This window comes from Vitis vinifera, chromosome 4, assembly GCF_030704535.1.
Source record: "Vitis vinifera cultivar Pinot Noir 40024 chromosome 4, ASM3070453v1".
Taxonomy (NCBI): Eukaryota; Viridiplantae; Streptophyta; class Magnoliopsida; order Vitales; family Vitaceae; genus Vitis; species Vitis vinifera.
Window position 1 is genome coordinate 24,931,845 of NC_081808.1, and position 21,539 is coordinate 24,953,383.

At 34.5% G+C, this 21,539-nt stretch overlaps 1 protein-coding gene across 2 annotated transcripts; it reads left to right on the plus strand.

Moving 5' to 3' along the window:
* The first annotated feature begins 1,808 nt into the window (after window positions 1–1,808).
* On the plus strand, window positions 1,809–19,156 carry LOC100259141 (GDP-mannose transporter GONST1). Of its 2 annotated transcripts, XM_059736536.1 has the most exons (11): window positions 1,862–2,025; window positions 2,167–2,304; window positions 5,109–5,276; window positions 11,102–11,333; window positions 11,477–11,616; window positions 13,460–13,589; window positions 15,201–15,299; window positions 17,128–17,282; window positions 18,100–18,216; window positions 18,379–18,476; window positions 18,565–19,156. In XM_059736536.1, exons 3-11 carry the CDS (start codon window positions 5,164–5,166, stop codon window positions 18,621–18,623), a joined length of 1,143 nt encoding a protein of 380 aa, XP_059592519.1. In that variant the 5' UTR covers window positions 1,862–2,025; window positions 2,167–2,304; window positions 5,109–5,163; the 3' UTR covers window positions 18,624–19,156. The 2 variants fall into 2 exon arrangements, with proteins under 2 accessions (XP_010649370.1, XP_059592519.1); XM_010651068.3 differs by having other exon boundaries at window positions 1,809–2,304.
* The last annotated feature ends 2,383 nt before the right edge of the window (window positions 19,157–21,539 follow it).

A 21,539-nucleotide genomic window follows, 5' to 3' on the forward strand; every position in this document is an offset into this window, starting at 1 on the left:
AAAATTTACATTGTTTTTTTTTTTTTTACTTTTTCAAGATGTATTATAAATTTTTTACTGAGTAAAAAAAATCAAAACATTTAGTTTTTTCTAAATGGAAAAAAATAATATATTAATTTTTATTTTTTACTTTTTAGTGTTTAGTAGAAATAAAATATTACAAAAATAAATAACATAATACTTAACACTATTAAATACTATTTAATTTTAAGTTATATTTAGAATTAAGTAAAAAAAATATAAATACCATTTTTGGTTTTTTTTTATTCTGTAAAAAAGTTATAATAAGTCATAAAAAAAATCGAAAAATAAACTATTTAAAGTTTGAAAACAAATTTCCTTTAGTAAATTTTTTTTTTAAAAAAAAACAAACATCCTCTACAAGTTATTTCATCGGATTTTTTTTTTATTTTTTTTTTATTTTTTTTGAAAATTTTAATAAAGTTGATGCCACGTAAGCTGGCATTGGTAAAGTGTGGAGAAGTTGGTGACTTGTGGGTAGGCTTGAAAATAGTAGCCACTTTTGGGTGGGTTTGACATGGTCAACGCGTCCACGACTATCACTCCATTCACACTTCAACTTATTTCAATTTCGAACTCTCCATCCAACTCTCATTTCCAATGATTTTAGGTTATGTTTGGTTTTCCAAAGAAAATGTAAAAAAAAAATAATAATTTTTTTTTATATATTTAAGATTAATTAGAAATTTATATATTTTTAAATTATTTAATTTTTATATAAAAGTATTAATATAAGCAAAATAGTTTAAAATAACATATAATAATTTATTATTAAATTTTAATCTATATTTTATTTATTTTTTCATTATTTTTTCCCTCATATTTTTCAGAAACCAAATATAATCTAAGAAAATATTTTTAAAATAGTATAAACTTAAAAAAGTTTAAAAAATAGTTTTGCTTTATGAAGAAACAATTGATAACGATATTTTTTTTAAAAACTATTTCAATTAAAAATACTTTAAATAAAAAAAACCCGAAACGTATTTATAGAATATCTATTTTTTTGAATAAAAATCGAAAATATCTCATCAATCAAATTATATTATATCTATATATCCAATCTTGTGGCCTAATTTTTGAGTCACATTTATTTAAAATATTATATCTTTATGTCATTTATTTATAAGCTTATGAAACAATTTACATTTCATCATTACAACAATGAATGAGAATGAAAGTTTGATGGTCACGATATCTTAATATATTCTCCACCTTTATATTCCCATCATATATTTTAATTAAATTTTATTTAATTAATTTATTTTGAGCAATAAAAAAGAAGTTGACAAAATATTATGATTATTGATGCAATATTGTAATGACTCAAATTCTAAAGCCAATTTTTTTTTTAAAGATATTTATTTTTGGTTTTAAAAGCAATTGACTATTATAATAAGATAATGAAACTTAAGTTCTAAAAATAGATATTTATGACATATTTGGAAATTGTTTTTGAGAAGTTTTTATTTTTATTTTTTTAGAATAAAAAATATAGAAAATAAGTTTGATAATTAAAAATAATTTTTTATTTTTTATTTTTTGTTTTTAAGAATAGAAAATAAAATATTTTTAAATAATATTTTTAGTTGATTTTTGTTATTTTCACCTGTTTTTGAAGGGTTGTTTTAAGAAACATTTAGACAAATATGTAAAATGATTAAAAATAAAATATTTATATAAAATTATTTTTAAGATATATTTAAAAATATTAAAAATATTTTAAAATTTTAAATAAATTTTTATTTTATAAAAATTAGAGAGCAATCTTCATAAACTATTTTTAAGAATTGCTTCCGAAAACAGTTGCCAAACACCCTTAAGTGAGCTATATTTAACGGATCCACGAGCCCTTTACAGACATGGGATTGGGGAGTGGAAATAGCAATTCCGGTGGTGGGCCCAACCCAATGCTATGGTGTACCTCCCGGACGGCGCATCCTAGCACCCAATGGACGGAATCTGTGAAAAACACACCAAAGAAGAATTTTCAAATCTAAACAAGTTGGGTCTGATTGGTTTTACACGTATATATATGATTCTGACTGTGTCTTCTTCCCATTCCAACTTCTGCGTTTTTCCTTCTTCTCTCTGATTTCCTGACTTGCCAGACCTTTTATTTCATTTTCTTGCTCAATTTCTCAGAAGGGGTCTTCTTTTTTCCTCTCCATTTTCTTGTTCTTGGGCTATTTTTGTTGTGGGGTTGTTTAGGATTACAATATTGTACGTGGGTCTTCCTCGTGCATTTGGAGCTTTTGAGTGTTTGGCTTAAATAGGTTCAAGGTAATCTCTCTCAATCTTGATCGGTTTCTCAAATTCTTTTGCTTTCTTGGGTTTTCATTTGATCATTCCCTTATGAACAGAAGAAAGTTTGTTTCAAATTTTTTATTCTCTGTTTGTTGTTTCTAATTTAGAAGATTATTTGCTTCTGTTTGGGTTTAGAAATCAATAATAGAAACTTGAGCCCCCTTTTTTCGGATAAATTTGTATTCATTTTTATATAGTCAACTCTTTCTATATATAGATGCATGCCAAGTTCATTGCTATGAAGTGCCATCTTCTGCTCTGGCACTGGTTGATCGCTGAGAAACTGTAGCTAAGGAAAAGAAAACTTGGATCTCTCAAAACATCCTCCACAACCCCAACATCACATATCATTCTAATTTTTCTCATATTTTTTTACTAGGTCTTCTTGGCTATTGATCATGTGGAGCATTGTGATAAAGTTGAGTTCTAATAAATGGCAAGATGAACTGTTGGAAGTGTTTAACTCTAGGTCTCCAGTTCATGGTACTTCTTGGGCTAAACTCAATTGCCTAACTTGGTAACTTTCCAAGATACTAGGCAATAACAGTTGCCCATATCTTGATTGGGTTATAGGATACTTGGTGTTTTTTAGGTCAGTCCATGGGAGTAATGAATGATCAAATCTCCAATTTTTTAGTCAGTTTTATTCACCATTTGTTTAATTAAGAAAATAAATAAATAATGAATAAATATAACTACAAATCTTGAGCTTCAGCCTCAATTGTGCCTTTGACAACACATGTATGGTGTTTTTATTTAGGACCACTCTTGTTCCTTTCCTCTTGATGACTTATTTGTGATAACAGAATTAGAAGAAAAGGAAATTAGAAGTAAGATCCTAAGTACCCTGCGTGACTCTTTTTAATTTTTTATATAGTGGAGGCAAAGAGAACATAAGTGATTTTTTAAGGAGATATTTTAACTTAATATCTTTTAAACTATAGTATGATAATCTTTTTAATAAACAAGTTTAACTTTGATTTTTCATGATAACAATTAGAAACAGTCAATGTGCAAGTCTTGTGCAGATCTTAAATAGTATATATTGTGTTGTATATCATCAGCATATTGTAAGGTACATTTAAGATTCAATACATTAGTCATCTGCTAACATATGCACCATGTCATATACCATACATTTTTGACAACTATGGTGGGGATAGAGGTAATTGATAGTGTAACACTTAAAAAATGCTTGAATGTGATACCCAGTTTTTTTTGTGTTTCCTAAACAATAGCTCAATCTGGTACTCCTGCAAAGGCTTTGGGTGCTTGAGTGACCACCTGGCTAGTTGATACATGTAAATTCCACCTCCACCATGTGCTTGCAATTTTAGCCAAGTAGCAGTGGAACTGGTGTCTAGGTTCTGTTTTGGTCTATGATTATTTACAGGCCAATACCAAGGTGTTTCTCTGAGACCATATTTGGAAAACATCTGTGACAGTCATGAAGTTCAGTTAACTGGATGTATATCATCAACAAGGTGAACCATATTGCTATTATGTGCTCCTTTGGCAGTGCATGGGGTGTATGTGGGCTCTATTTCTTGACCAGCTTTGTAGATCCACATAGTTGTTGATCAAAGTAATTTGTTGCTTTCATAACTGGGTAGACTTGGTAGAAAATTGCTCATGTGGCATTGATGGTCATCAATTGATTGAAACCAATGACATTGTGGCCTTGTAATGTGTCGATGTGTCATGTCCGTGTTTATGCTGAATAGTTCCTGATATAGCCTGCATTTGAGCCTACATTTGTGAGAATGTGCTCCTGATATTATCAAATTATAAGTGGGTCAAGGAAATTGGAACCTAAATTTTTTGAGGGATTTCAATGATTGGGAGTTGGATACGGTTGGGGAATTTCTCCATATGCTGAGGGGTCATAAGCCTTCTTTGGAGGAAGACTCAGTCCTGTGGAGGCAAGGAAGAAGTGGCCGGTTCAGGGTCAAGGAAGCTTATAGTTTGTTGACTAGGTCTAATGACACAGGTTTTCCTTCAAGAAGCATTTGGGTGGCAAGGGTGCCAACTAAAGTTGCATTCTTTGCATGGGAGGCGACGTGGGGGAAGGTGCTTACTTTGGATAGACTTCAAAGAAGAGGGGTGCAACTTCCAAATTGTTGCTTCCTGTGTGGATGTGAAGAAGAAAATGTAAATCACATCCTTATTCATTGTACAGTGGTTAGAGCTTTGTGGGATATTGTTTTTGGTTTAGTTGATGTGAAATGGGTTTTTCCAGAAACTGTAAAGGAGGTCTTAGCTAGCTGGAGGGGTTCGTTTGTGGGGAAGAAAAGGAAAAAGATTTGGGACACCATTCCGTTGTGCATTTTTTGGACGGTGTGGAAGGAGATGAATAAATTAGCTTTTAGGGGGGGTGTGTTGAATATTCAGAAGTTAAAGAATTTTTTTGTCTGTAATTTGTGGAGTTGGGCCAAATTGTATGTAGGTGAGGAGGCGGTCTCCCTTATAGGCTTCCTGGAGTGGATAGCATCCACCTAAAGGGAGGTGATTCTTTTTGTCTTTGTTTTTTGAGGCCTTAGCCGCCTTGTATACTCCCTGTATACTTTGTGGCGTTCTGCCTGTTTAATGCATATCCTTTACTTATCAAAAAAATATTATCAAATTATAAGAGAGGCTTCTGCAGAAAATGGTAATTGTTAGTGAATTGTGATCTTACATTCCCCTTTGCAATTGTCTGTGCTTCATTCTGCAGTTTATAGTGTCTAGTCAGGACTTTGGAATTGATGACTAATATCCTTTTTCCTTCTTTTGTGTTGAAGATCTCTGTTTGGTCCTTCTCTAGATTCTCCTGATCCTGTTCTGGAAAGAAATCTCATGGAAGATACAAGAACAGTTATTCGAAGTGGGGAAAGAAGCCACAATCTTCATGAAACAAATGGGGTGCTAGATCAGGTCTCTAGTCCATTGAGAAGAGAAGTGCTTAACAGGTATGGTTCCCTTAATTAAGGGCAGTTGGACTAATTTGTTTACTTGATAATGCATTTTCCAGTGTGCTTATATACTTGTTTCCTTCAATTTTAAGAACCGACAGGTTTTGTTTGATAGTCTTTCGTTGCCATTTTCTTAATGCATATTAACTTTGTTGCTGGATTTTCTTTCTCCCCTTCCCCTCCAATGGAATTTCTATACATGAAAAGATAGACAGCATTTGATTTTGTTACTCATTTTATTTATTTTCATGGCACTTGACTTGATTCAGACAATGGATACTACTGAGGTGGTAGAAAATGCCAATCAAAGACCTTCACTTTGAATGGATTTTGGACCACCAATTCTCCTTGTTAAAAAGAGGTTCATCTTTGTGTTGTGGAGAACAAGTTGATGGAAATGCAGACTTACATGGGAACAGATATTAGCTTCAAGGTCTGAAATCCTAGACTGAAAAAGAGTCTGAAAGATACATCATATGGAAAGAACTTTGTGAATTTTCCCTAGAAGGGTAATTAGGATGGAGGATATGAGAGTTTGCAATGGGCACATCATTATCTTTTGAAAAAGAATATAGACATGCAGTCTCTCCAGTAATTATCACTCTACAACTTGATTGTGCTACCTGTCCTAAAAACATATTTGGTATGAGAAAAACCAAGAGTAACTTTGGCCAGTAACATTCAAGAACCATAATCAGTCTTTTTATTACCTGCATAAAATTCCCACCATTGACTGGATTCTTACTTGTTTAAAATAACAGCATTCCAGTTGTTGGTTCATCTTATTTTTGAATTTGTCTTACATTACCTCTTTTGTGTTTCTGATATAACCCCTTAAGGCTCCTAGTACGCTGATTTTTTGCTGCATATAGTCATTACTTTTTTTGTTTCTTATGCTTCTCCTTCTTGAGTATCTACTATCTCTCTACCATATATATATTGGTTAAGCATCCCTTTTCTCCATTTTTGCATGCACCTCAGTGCAAGCCTTTTTGTTTAAGAGGCTTCTCATGGTCGATAATGTGAACCCCATAAATTTTTATGAGAAAAAACTCTGATTGCAAATTATGATGAGTTTGGTTTCCCAGCAATAAAATGCAGTTATATTGATTATAATGCTTTGCTTTTTCTGGAAGTTGTCCAATTCAGAGTGCAGTCTCTTAAAATTTGTTACTTTGCTGCATAACAATGGGACTACCTCTTCCTCTTTAGTTAACTTCTGTTAAGTGGAAATTCTCTAGTTGTTGGCAAGCTCAAAATCTGCCAACTAATTTTAGGATGGTGCTTTGAATGGATACTTTTGGGTTCTTGACCTTTCTCTTTATTATCCTTCTTTGTTTCCTATTTTCACAGCATGGTCGGGTATGTGGAATGGTAATGTCATCTTGACACTGAGAGCAAACCGATATCATTAATATGTCAGAATAACTGCTACTATCTAAAATGTGGATTTTGGTCTTCTTGAAAGGTGCAGAAGTCTTATGGAGATTATTGATTGCTAGAGCTATTATGAAGGAGTTAGGGTTTACTCACTTCCCAATGGTTGATGCCAAAGGGGACATGATGGAAGATACATATTTAAGTCCACTTAAAAATATTAATTTGGATAACTTGATTTTGGTGGGGTACATTGTATTTCTTGGTTTATCCGTGTCTGACTCTATTCTTTGCAAAAACAGAGTTTCTTCTCTTTGGACTCAAATCTAATTAATAATTGATTTGTAAGTAACCAACTTCTAAGATTATTTTTGATTCATTGTCCTCAGTTTGCTTGAAAGCACAGCTAATAATCTTCCTGAAGTCTTTTTTTTTTTTTTTTTGATAGGAAACCACGCATGAATATATTGATAGAAAAAAAAAATAGTACATAAGGAGGATGAGAAATCCTCCAGCCAAAGGTAAAACTAAACAACAAAAAAAGATAACATGACACTACACCGTCCCATTGGAACTACACACTGCTAGCCAATCTAGTTGTAAAATGTTAAGGGGAATGCCCTTAAAACCCGCTGAGCAAAAAGCCCAAAACGAAGCGAGGAAATGAATGGAGTCCCAAAGATTCTCTGAATTCCTAGCTTTGTCCTCAAATATCCTAGCATTTCTTTCCCGCCACACAACCCAAATTAAAGCTATGCACGCGTTTTGCCACAAAACCAACCCTTTCTTGGACTTGCCAAAACCTTTGTAATTGTTGAACATCATGTCTGAAATGCTTTTCGGAGGAACCCAATCCATCTTGGCTAGCTGAAATAGTCTATGCCACAACCCCAACGTCATAGAACAATGAAGGAAGAGATGATCTGCTGATTCTCCTTGCTCCATACACAACTTACAAATGTCAGGGCTAAGAGCTTTGTGGGGTCTCCTCAATTGTAGCAAGTCATTGGTATTTACCTTCTTGTGTGCCACAAGCTAGACAAAGGCCTTAACTTTGAAGGAGACTTGAGATTTCCATACAAACTTAGTGGGGAAAAAAGGAGATGAATTAGGCATTTGGGACAAGGCTGTAAAGAAAGACTTGACTGTAAATAATCCTGAAGACAATAAGGACCAAGATCTCGCATTTGAAGCGGAAGTGGATAGATTCATACAATCAAGAGAGCGCATGAGGCATTCTAGATCTTCTATATCAGAATCGGTTAGATTATGACGGAATTTGGGACTCAAAGAAAATGAGCAGTGAGGACGTGGTAATTGGATCTTTTTCTGTGTCAGTCAAGTTCTTGTTGGATGGATGTAGACCTTTGTGGTTGTCCGCAGTTTATGGTCCAAACAACCCCTTAACTAGGAAGGATTTTTGGGTGGAGCTATCCTTCCTAAAGCCCCGCATGTCGGGAGAGCAGCCCACTCCTTATTCCTAACCGACCAGACACTTCCTACAAACCTTCTGTCGCACACTTCTCTTTTTGTTTCCTAAAACATCACTACATCCGGATTCTGAAGTCGCAAAAAATCCTTAACCACCCTTATCTTTTTCCTAGATCCCAACCCCTTGATATTCCAGCTTATGATCTTCATAAAAACACCTCACTGACCCTATACCTCCTAACCAACGCCAACAGAACTCAAATGTCTGTGGCAATTCTTTTCTTTCGCCTTGAATACACCTTAATATCCAAGGAGCTTAAGACCTCACAAACTTTAGCCATTTTGTTAGGGGAAAGACTCTCAAGTTGGAACCCACCCATCTGGTAGAACTCAGTGTCTCTCTGGCTAATTGTATCCAGAATAGGGGCCCCATGAGGCAAGCTGAGTTTGGTCTTCTCATAATTAAAGCTTTTAGACAAAAGATTCAATCTAGCCATCTGGGGCACCGCATCATCACGGTTAGGAATGCCAACAAACCCAAGATGATAAGCCCCAATGTCATCTTTTTTTGAAAAAATTTCAGATAACACTTGATTTTTCGTAAGAAACTGGGATTGAAAGGCTGGAATGGAGAGATTGATATCAGAAGAACTCGGGTGTGGAGGAGCCACGCCAGAGGAGAATGAAAAGGCTGAAGAGGCTGAGAAAAATGATGGGAAGATACCTAAAAAATTTCCACTTCCGTCATTCCATAGTACCCCTCAAAGTTGGGCCCTTTTTCTCTGGTTGCGGGATAAGAAAGATGATCCGTGACTGAAGATCCACTATGAGAACAACCCACAAAACCCTTAAAACCTGCTCCGTCTCCTCTTTTAGCAGTATTGCGCATTTTCTCCTTCCTTTTTGACTGAAAAGGAGCCCTAAGAAGATTCCTTTGCTCCGCGTTATCCTTCGTCGGCGTCGTTCCTCCCTCGGGACACCCTTGAACCAATTGTGTTCCCGCTTCGGCGACGTCTTCCAATGGAAGAGTATCACTAACTGGCATCGATCTCTCAGTCATGAGTGGCTCGCTTCGGCTTCGATCCCCTTGTTGGCATACAGAGCTTGATGGAAACAGAGCATTCCACAGCTTCCTTGAACCGCACTTCATCGCGGAGCCCCTCTGTTGATTTTCAGGATCCTCGTGGCCTATCTTCGCCTTCCCCTTTGCAGAAAGAATAGCTCTGTGTAAAGGGCCCTTCGAATATCTGTCTTGATTGTCTCCCATCTCTTGGCCCAACAACTGAATTGGGCCTTTCCCATGGACTTCCCTCTTCCAGCCCACGTCAATTTCAGATCGTGGGAAATTGACGTGGGCTGGGCTTACTAAAAGGATGGGCTCTTGTCATATATTTGGAGGCCCGAAACCCATCATGGAGAGTTGATTGGGCTTTGACCCCTCCAGCCTGCTTTGGCCCATCAGATCCAACTCTTTGCCTTTTTGAATTCGAATGCAGTGGAGGTTGGGACCAACTGTTTCCCATTGACGTCCTGTTCTTTCCACGTGTCCTCCCAAGAGCGTTCTCAGCCTTTTGACCACCTCTCCACTCCATTGTTCTGCCAACTGCCCCAACCGAAGACCCCTTTCCTTGATCTATCTTCCTCTTCCCTTTTTCTGCCAACTGTTCCCGTGTGAACCTCAGCCAATTGCCAAGTTGACTCACCCATCTCTCTAACCTGCCTACCGTCTTCCTTCCCGACCACTGCGACTGAAACTGTGAAGTCCCAACCCCCATCTAACACCTCAATCAAAGCCGGGAGAACCAATCGTTCTTTCATTACCACTTTTACCCTCGCTTTGCTTAGATAAAAAAGTTTCAATGTTCGCCAATCGATCTCTGTCACCGTCCCCCACTGCTCCATAATTTTCTTCAAGTGAACCTCAGACCATAAATGAAATGGTAAACCCCTTAAATCTATCCAACCTTCCTTGAATTTCCCCTCTACTTCTGAATTTTCCTTTGGCGACCATCCTCTCAATAAGACTGTAGTTTCGTCCTTAATCCTGATGAACCTTGAATCGTGTAGTGATAAAGCTTCCTCTAAGGTTTCTACAAAAAACAATCCTTTTCCTTCGGCGAATGGGACGATTGTCACCACGCCTTTGTGCCCTAGCCTTCTCGCCATGGCCCGGCCGACCTCAGCCCAGTTAACAGCACCATCTTGACATTCGCACACCACAACCCTCGCCCATCTCCCAACTGGAACAAGGCCGTCTTTCCTCGGACCTTCGTTTCTGACTACATTCGAAAAGGACCGTTGCTAGGGACCCGCATTTTTGTGCAAAATCCTTCCTTCCCTGCTCTGCCTTCCCTTTTCATCAAAACTCGAGGAGGGGACCACCAACATAGAATACAACGCAGACTTTAAAAGTTCCCATCCCCTGCCATTCTCTCCCTCAGGTATTACCAAAAAAGTTGACTTCCTATTGGAGGCGAACTCTGATAATCTTATAAACCTGCCATGAACATTGAAGCAAACCTCCAGTAGATGTACTCTGGTCTTTCCTCTAAATTTTCTGTTGAAACCCATAAAAATCTTCATCTCAATGGCCTTTGTCAACTGTTCTATCAACCAACTAACCTCCTCTTTCTCAAAGCCTAAGACGAAAACAGAGCCTTTACTGTGGTCTGTTATCGAACACCATTTTCCTCCGACCTCACCCTCGAACCTAACCTAGAAGGTCTTCCTCTCCATAGAGACCTTCAAGGTCCTTACCATTCTCTCTCGTTGTGTTTTGATTGTATACCCCAATTCTTCCTGAAGTCTTTTTTTATTACCCTCTCTATTGAAAGAACGTAGTACTGATCTTTAGGGACACATTTGATATTTTGTGTTTACTGATCTCTAAGGACACAAAAGCCAGTCTATATGTTTTATGCATTTCCCCCTCTATTGAAAGAACATAGTAAACATTAACACAATTGAGCTTCAATTATAGGTTCTTTATTAATTTTTGTTGCATTTTTATGTAGGTCAGTATTTTCAATGAAGCCTCTGGGAAGTGAAGAAACAGACTTGGAAGATGGGAAGTTGGAAAAGGATAGAGAGAAATCAGTACGAAGTAACAGGGTAGTTAGAATACACAATCAGGCTTTATTGTCTGGCTTTGCATATTGCATCTCATCCTGCAGTATGATTCTGGTTAACAAGTTTGTCCTTTCCAGCTATGATTTTAATGCCGGGATATCTTTGATGATCTACCAGGTTACTTTTCAAATTTGATATCTGTATTCATTTACAATGAAGTTTCTAATGTTGTGTTATCACAATTATTTCTAATGATCTCTAAGTAGATCATATTAAGACAACTTTTGATGGTTAATTGTGGCACTGTTCTGTTGATGCAGAATCTCGTCTCAGTGATTGTTGTTACTGTATTGAGTTTTTTCGGCCTAATAACAACAGAACCGCTTACATGGAAGTTGATTAAGGTCTGGTTGCCTGTGAATGTTATATTTGTTGGGATGCTTGTTACAAGCATGTTTAGGTATGGAGTTCTCTCTCTCTCTCTCTCTATATATATATATAGCTCTCTTCAAGCTGATTATTTTCAAAATCAGCTGAACACCTTTCATGTTAATTTTTGGGTAAATTGCAAAAATCACTTTTCTTAATTTAGCTTCAAAACTTTTTAAAGCAATTTCACCCCTAAATTATGCCCAAATATCAAACAAGATTCAGATTTTTCTTCAGAATTTGATGAAAAAATTCATATGACAATCATATATACATTTCCATGAACTTTTATATGATATGTTTGGGTGTCCAATTTGTCTGTGCTTGTCACATGAGCTTCTCCAGTCAAGTTTTTATGAAAAATCTGACCAAAAGGACCTATTTGACGATTGGGCATATTGTAGGGTTGAAAAAAATGTTCAGGGGCTAAATTGATACAATGGTAAAAGTATAAGGGTGATTATATAATTTACCCTTAATTTTCTGGATTTCAATGGAGATGCAAAAATATTTTTTAGTTTATTCTTTTTCTTTTGGTGGAGAAACTTCACTCTTTCCTTGCACATTGGAAGAATTTTTTATTTGATGTTGTCTACTGATTGAAATTTTGCAGCATTATGACTAGTTCCTTTTTGAATTTTGTACTGAATAATTGTAGATGGCAACTTGGTTACCTTTATTTCCTGGGTAGTTGAGCATTAAATTTGATGTATGACAAGGTGCAAACATATTAAAATATTTCCAAGTTCTAAGAGGATTCTATATGAGGAAACATTAAGTAAATGAACCTTGAAACATACGGTACAATGATTTATGCTTGTGAATTTTACTAATAGTTTATGTTAGTATAATAGTCAATTCAACAGTTTGTCTGTAATTTTAGTTTCAACAACAGGTTGAGATTTCAGCATGCATTTGTTTATGGTTCAAAAAACCATGAACTCTTGCTTGCATCTTGTAGTCTAATTGTAGTACCTAGGACATGCGAATACTAGTGGTGGAGGATGGTTATGCATCCTGAACTGTGTTTTATTGGCATTTGAACTTTTTTCTGGTGTATTTGTTGTACTAATTGTTGTGAAACCTTAGTGGTCTATAATGTGTTGACAAAAATCCAATGAGAGATCTGAAATTCTAATTTTATCTGTTGGTAGACTAGGGGATTGTTTTTCTTTCCAATTCTAATATGTCATTTACTAGAATATTATTACATGGTCATGTCTTTTCTTTGTCTTCCAAGGGTATCATTAGATTGTTACAGTTATTAGTATTCTATAATTGATGGATTTGGTTTATCATTGCAAAGAGGAGGCAGTCATTCCAGTTTTATACATACTTCTTAGGTGTATATAGTTAATTAAGAGCATCGACACACATGAACAAGTTTGGAAGTTTAGTATTGTTAACTTCTTGATAAATGATTTTGATTATGAGAATTTCATTGTTCCATTTTTTATTTTTTTTTCAATTTTAAATTTTCAAACTCATTTATATTTTCAAACTTATTGTGCTGTGTCATTGGAAAAGGTAAAAAAATTCAACAGGCTAGATGGTCCAAATAATTTGATTTGTTCTAGGTTCTAGGTTGGGGAGGGTTTGTGGGAAGTTCTAGGTTCAAGTCCTAATGGGGACAAAAAATTTACCTATCAAAAAAAATAAAATTATGATAATTTGACTTTATTGATTGATTTATTTTATTTGGCATTGAAAGTCTCTTGGGTGGAATGCATCCAGTGGTGAATGTAGAGCTGTTGTCAGTGTATCCTCTTGTAAAAGTATTATGCTTATGTAAACCCATTTTGTGTTTTAAGTAGTGAGCCAGCACCACTCTGTTCTTTTGTTTTATTAATAAAATATGATAAATTTGTTTGCAGCCTGAAGTACATTAATGTCGCTATGGTCACAGTTTTGAAGAATGTTACTAATGTGATAACTGCTGTTGGTGAAATGTATCTTTTCAATAAGCATCATGACAACAGAGTCTGGGCTGCTCTCTTCTTAATGGTATGTTGAACCAGTTAAAATGTAAATTTGGGATTTTTTACATATTATTCCTTTACAAAACTAGATGGATTTGTAAGAAAAATACTGATTAACAATTCTTCTGTTAGTTATTGTCACCCTTCCTCCTGCTTGGATCTGCTTGTCTCTCATCTTCTATTGTCTTAGTTGCCTTTATTTTTCTTTGTTTGCCTGTTTTAAATACCTACTGTGTCTTATATGGATATCTGGGATTATCATTTGATAAGTCTCTTATTATCTCACATAACTATTGCTTTTTTTCATTTTGAGTATGCAATTTGTGGGAAAAAGGTTTTTTCAATGGCTAGGCAAGTGTGGGATAGGAGCTGGTTGTTTTTGTGTTTTTTTTATTAGTATGAGCTTGCAGTGCTATAGTGGGTGGGTGATCCATTTATCTATTTTCGTGCTTCTCTTCCTTTCTTACTTGGTGGGTGTGATGTGCACACTCCACATGTTCTTTGGCTATGCCCTTATTTGGAACCTTTTTAAATGTATTTTCTTGCCTATCATAAAATAGTATGGGGAAAAAAGTTCATCAAAATTTTATGCATATTCATTTTTTATCTTGGGTCACAAGGGGTCTATTTACTTAGTTATTTGTTTTTATTGTGGGATAGAGACGAGGGTGCAAGAATTTGAATAGGATTTAGGAGACAAATTGATGTAGGACAACCCTAGGATGGTTGCCTACACTCAAGGGTAGGTGGGCTAGGGTTTTATTTTTAGGGTGTAAGGAGAGGAACAAGGAATAAATTTTATGGTAGAGAAAATTATAAGATAAGAAATAGAGAAAAAGAAGAAACAATGAAGAAAAGATGGAAAACATTAGAGTCTCACTAAGGCCTTCTAGGAGAAAATCAATGGAGTCTCACCATTGAGGGTTGCAACCTTGCAATGAAAGAAAGTATAATATTATTCATCAAATTCCTCCCTTTGATTTACATTGATTAGCCTATTTATAGGCTTCTCTAAGAAATCCAAAGTCTACTAGGACTCTAATAACCTATTATAACTTAAATTCTAATTATATTATAATTCAACTAGCTAATCCTAATTAGACTCCAACAAATACCAATCCCAATTCAATTCTAATTAATATTAATCCTACTTAAAGTTTACTTAGGTCTTCACTTTCTTCCTTGAATAAACTTTAAAAGGCTTTCCCCCATCACAAAGTTTCATGATGCCAATGAGATTTATCTAAGTTTTTTGAGTTTGATTCTTGACAAAGTAGCATGTGAAAACCTTTAAAGGATTAGGCCTGCAGCATATTTATATTTGATATTTTTTTAACATGAACATGTTTATTCGATGTTACAATGAATTCTCTCTTGCTGGAGTTTTGTGTATATCATGATGCTATGTTTGCCATGATAAGTGACGACACACTTCCCTTCTTTGAAGATGTAAAATTTCACCAACTGTTTTATCCACCTTTTTACTCAGTGAGAAAATTTGGAGATTTATCAGCAAATTCACAAATTTCTAAAGCTTATTCACACTGATGTGCTTCATATCTTGTTATGGATTTTTGCTAAGGTTCCAATAAGGAAATCTATGAACAGGCTTTATTTTTTCTTTTACCTTGTGCAGATCATTTCAGCAATTTCTGGAGGAATTACTGATCTATCTTTTAATGGTATTGGCTATACATGGCAAATTATTAATTGTTTCTTGACCGCATCATATTCTGTGAGTATTTAATTTGGAGTCTTAGTCCTTTTCTATGTAGTAGTGATTTTTATGACACTGACACACACACACACACACATTGATCTATGTTTTAAGGCTATTGGTTATACATGACAAGTTATTCACTGCTTCTTAACCGCATCATATTCTGAGAGTATTTAATTTGGAGTATATGTGTGGATGCGTGTGAAATATCATAGTAAACTTTTTTTTTCTTATTATTAAATATGCCAAACCATAATTTCTTCTTGCTTTCTATTAATTTGTGATGCTAGTTTACATGTTTTTTGCCAGTACCTCACAGCCAAGGGGCGTGTGTCATGATTAGAAAACATTGGTTATTATACAAATACACATATGCACACATGTAAAAGAAAGCAAATAAATAAAAATTAAGGGGACATGTGAAATTTCAACTCGGTTCTTATATTCAATTCACTGCTCCAATCTTTTAATCAAATATCCATCACAGTCCCATCCTCCCCTAAATCTCATTAAATTCATAATAAAATTTATGATCCATCACTTGGTTCATACAAACAAAACACATAAGGTCTGGTGCCAAATCAACCAAATGAATGCCCATGTCACTAAATTATTTGTTATGAAGAGAAGGGAAATCTGAAAAGGTTGAATCTTCGAGCTTGGAACATTAATCAATTATTGATGGGACTTCCAAATTACCAACTGCTGGCTGAAGATTATTGCTGAAATAGTCACTCTTAGAATAGTTTGCTTTGTCACTAATAAGTCTGATTATTATGAAGTGAAGAACATCTTGCCCTTGTTAATATCATCAGGATAGTTATCTTTGTCAGTGGACCCCAGTTTACAAATCTCTTTTAATTGTTCATTTTCAAGACTACAGTCTGTTATGTTTGTTCACTGGTTCCATAGTTGCCTCCCAGAACCTCCATCATTGGCCTCATGCTCCTGTAACTGAGCCACTTGCATGTTTCCTGACAAATATTCTATCTTATGTTACATGGTAGTCATCTCTGTCTGTTGGGTTTGCTTTCCCCTTCCAGCATGGAATTGTGGTTTTACTCCATTTGGCCATAGTTGAGATTTAAGGTTTAAGCTCAGATACCAATTTGATGTAGTAAAAAGGGATTGGATCTGTTGTTCTTGCTGCTATAGTTGTGAGTCCACTAAAAGGAGAATTTCCAATGTTAAAATGTCAAGAAATAGCAAAAATCTGTGAGATTAAATTTGGAACTTTATAACTTGAATTTTTTGGGTCCACTAGACAATATCATTTGATTTTTTATTAGTGGTGGAAAACTTAATATAATGGACTTGAGTACGAATATTAAGTGTACAGTAGCTCTACAACCTGATACTTTTGCCTTTCAATCTTAGCCCTTCACCCTACTAAAAAGGGTGACATAACTACTATTTATAGGAGGATTGAAAACATGATGACAGTCTATAGACAAAAATAGAAACAAAAACTACTTTAAACAAAACCCAATGAAAACCAATCCTTAGGATAGAGCTGAACTAAGGTTGAATTCCAAGCTAACTCATGGTCCCTCTCAGCCTCTTCATGTTTTTTAAATGCTACTGTGTCACTTAGTGCTATTATACATGGATCAATACATAGTTTTTGGGTGTTTTTCTATTCAAGATGGTTCTGGGGACACCTGGCCCTCATACTTATGTTTGAGTAATTTACTTTACCATTGAGTCCTAATGGTTTTTTAGTTTGTTTATTTATTGATATACTCTGCCAGCTATCTCTCATTTTCTGTTAGTTGTTTAATTACTAGTTATTGTTCTAGAATATCTAGCTGATGGATTATTATTTATTTATTTTTTTATGTAGTTGACCCTACGTAGGGTCATGGACACAGCCAAGCAAGTAACAAAATCTGGAAACTTGAATGAGTTTTCAATGGTCTTGCTAAATAACACACTTTCATTGCCTCTTGGGGTTATCCTTATGTTTGTGTTCAATGAGGTGGATTATCTTTCTACAACGTGAGTTTTCTTCTTTTTTATTTTTTGTATTAGTTGTGTTATTAATTTGGTGCATGAAAGTTACAGTTAATTGATCCTTATCATTGTTTGTCTACTTTGATTCTTCTAGTGGATAAAAAAAAAAAAAAAGAAGGAAAATTATCCATAATGTTTATGATTAGTCATGAGTACTGAAAAGGGTCACCAAGTTTGCAAATTCCCCTTAACAAATATAATGATTTTGTTTTTTAATTATGGGAATGAAACAAGAATTTATAAAATTGTTATTACATTGATGTTATTATTATTACTTGATCAGCAAGCAAGGTTATATATATATACAATAATAATAATAATTTAATAATAAAAATTATTAATAGTAGTAGTAGTAGTAATAAATTGAAAAAGGAAAAGACAAAATAGGAATACATTTGATTTAAAAATGAAAAACATGGGTATATTTGACCTTCATATCTTTTAGATCTTTTTTTGGACTACAAAAAGGGATGATCCTTAAGGAGACTTACAAGCTACTTGTGACCCTTCTGGATAATTTTTCCTAAAAAATAGTCTTTTGATTTTGTGCTATCTGATATCTTTATTTCTTTTAAGTCAAATGATTTTAGTTCAACCAAATAACTATTGTCTAAATATTTAGGTGGATTAGGAATACAATGAGACTACAAATATTTCCTGATGTTATCAGTGTCTCCTTGTTTCTACCTTTGTATTCTGTTTTTTCTGAAGGGATTTTTCTTATTTCCTTTTTGTTCCCATTTTGTCTGAGCAATTTAGTTATCTTATTGAAACTCCTGCATCTTTGAATTAAAATTAACAGGCCACTTTTGAGGCTGCCTACCTTCTGGTTGGTGATGACACTGAGCGGATTTTTGGGTCTAGCAATCAGCTTCTCTTCTATGTGGTTTCTTCATCAAACAGGGGCTACCACATACAGGCAAGATGCATCTTATTGTGGAGATTTCATATTGGGTCTTTGTTATTGTTGTTCAATAGGTCTTTCGTAATTAAATTATCTTTTTTTTCTTTCACTCAAGTGATAAATTAGTGACCAAACAGATTCTCACAAATGTTCACTGTTAATTGTCTGCAATCTCAGCCTTGTGGGGTCATTAAATAAGATTCCTCTATCCGTTGCTGGCATTGTTCTATTCCATGTCCCTACTAGTTTGGAGAACTCTGCAAGCATCTTCTTTGGTAAGTTCTCTCCATTTAGTATGCCCCAGCAACATGATTATCTTCGTTAAACCTCTCAAAAAACATCATTTCGAACTGCATTTTGTAGGTCTAGTAGCGGGAGTATTTTTTGCCAAAGCCAAAATGAGGGAGAGATCTCAATCCTGAAGCAGAAACTGCTGCTTGTCCGTATGCAATTTTGCAGCTTTGCAGACACCAACAGTTATGCTTGCTTACTTGTTCAATATGTAATGTCAGCACAGTGAATCGGTTAAACATATTCCCTTTAAAGAGCTGGAAAAGAGATCCTGAGTGTCCAAATCTTCTTCCATTTTGGCATGGCCTTGGGTACGTTTTGGGAATGCCAAGGGCTTCTGTGTTTGTAATATTAAAGGAAAACACTCTTAGTAATTCTTTCTGACTCAGATTTGTATTGTATATCAGAAGCCCTTTTCTTCCACTGTATTTTGCTTCTTTTTTTAAATTTTTTTTTTTTTTTGAAAGAAACAATTTCTAGTGTAATGGTATAAGGCCAATTTCCATTGCCTTTTTCTGGGCAGATGTATTCCTCTTAAACCTTCCATCTCTTCTTTCTATTTTCTTTTTCCGCCTGAGTTGAAGTTGCAACATAATTTTAGTCTGTTTGTTTGTTTTTGAGATGTTTTTGTGGAAAATCTTAATGAATTTCAGATGTTTGCTTATTGATTATTTTTTCAAGTTGACTCTTATTATCAGATATATTTCTGAATATAAAAAATTCCCATTTTTGCATTGATCTCTTGTATTCAAAATCAGGGACAACTTTCACAGAAGAAGAGGAAGCAAAATTGGCTAGACGATATGAAGTAACTCTCGTGAGGTTAAGCCCATGCAAACAGGCAGGCCGAGTCTACCAATCTGATGTAACAGTCAGCCTCAGCATGGATTCACTTACTAGTCCTTCTAAGTCACCTTGGAATGTCTTGAGCCTTCATTGCTCCCATCTCTTTAGCCTTTACATTGCCTGTTTGAGGCTTTGTTCATTTTTTATATAACTTATATAAGCACACAAAATTACAAGGTTGACACTTCCCAACTTATATATTACTCTCTTTATGAAAATATAAGGTAACTTTCGTCAAAGACACCCACACTTCTACATGGTGAGTTCAATGCCTTGAGAAGGGTCTTTGCCCCTTTTTAGGGCTTTTTTTAACTTCTGCAGCAATTTTAAAAAATAATTATTAAAAAAAGATAGTTGGAAAAATATTGATAAATCTATCACACTTTTTGCCACGAGGAAGGTGTCTTTTGAAGAGGCATCTTCCATAATTTTCAAATTCATGATACGTATTTCAAATAATTGAATTTAAGTTAAATATGTCTATTGAAGAGACACTTTCTACTATTCCAAAAGATTGAATTTATATTAAAGGTGTCTCTTAAAAAAACATTTTCCACAATTCTACAAAATCCAATATGTATTAAAGGTATCTCTTCAAGAGACACCTTCCATAATTTGATAAATTTGAATTTATGCTACAAGTGTCTCATGAATTTTGACTTTAAGTTAAAGGTGTCTCTTCAAGAGACACCTTTTACGATTCGAAAAAAAAAATTGAATTTAGACTAAAGATGTTTATTGAAGAGACATTTTCCATAATTCCACAAATTCCAATATATACTAAAGATGTCTTTCCAAAAGATAACGTTCACAATTTCATAAATTTTAATTTATATTATGTGTCTCTTAAATTTGATTTTATATTGAAGGTGTATCTTCAAAAGACACCTTTCTACAATTCTAAAAAAATTGGATTTATACTAAAGGTATATCACTAAGAGACACCTTCCACAATTCCACAAAATCCAATATATACTGAAAGAGTCTCTTGAAGAGATACATTCTACAATTTCCAAACACTTGGATTTATATTGAAGGTGTCTTTTCAAAAGACACAAACACCCACAATTCCCAAAATTGGATTTATATTGAAGGTGTTTTTTCAAAAGACACCTTCTACAATTCCACAAAATCCAATATATACTAAAGGTGTCTCTTGAAGAGACACCTTCCACAATTTCACAAATTTTAATTTATATTTTAGGTGTCTCTTGAAAGACACCTTCTACAATTCCCCAAAAATTGGATTTATACTAAATCCATAATTAAAAAATAATAATTTTGGGCTTTATATTGAAAGTGTCTCTTCAAGAGACACTTTCCACAATTTCCATACACAATGGAAAATTTCAAATTTATGTTGAAGGCGTTTCTTGAAGAGGCACCTTCCACAATTCCAAAAAAAATGGATTTATACTAAAGGTGTCTCTTGAAGAGATGTCTTCCACAATTTAAAAAAAAAAGGGTTTCTATTGAAAATGTTTCTTCAAGAGACACCTTCCACAAAAGAAAAAAGTAAAATAAAATTTATCTCTTAATTAGTATTACCTTATATTTTGACATTCAATCCAAAACCAATCAAAATAAGTAAACCAAATACCAATTAAATCAACATCTTTCCAAAAAAGTAACAATACTATTTTGTGTAAAATAAGTCCAAAATAGGTAGAATATTATAGAATTTACGTTAATAAAAAGTTAGTCAATCCAAAATATAACAAGTATAAATATACATCTTGAGTATTTGTCGAAAATAATGATATGCAAAATACTAACAATATCCAAAATAAAAGTCATATGTAGTAACATCCTCAATGTGTACCACATGAAGGAGTCTTTCTCTTTCGTTGTGGATGTCCATGATATGAATGTTCCACTATTGGCTCTATGGGGCTGATATGTACCCCCCCATGAGCTCGATGACCACATCTCTTACCATGTCCTCAACCACTATCATTCTTTTGTCCTTGTTGATTATCATTTGCTATATGAACTAACTCCTCATCGACCAATGTAGTCTCTATCGGTTGTGGTGATGATGCAACAAGTGGTACTGTAAGTGTGGTGGATGACACCTTTATAGGTGACGGGCTAATGTTAGTCGATGGTGCATCTCTAAGAACAAATGTATGCCTAGTCCCTCTCGTATCAACCCCTCATCCTCTAGTCCGTACACCTCCTGATCGAGTAATGGATGAGTC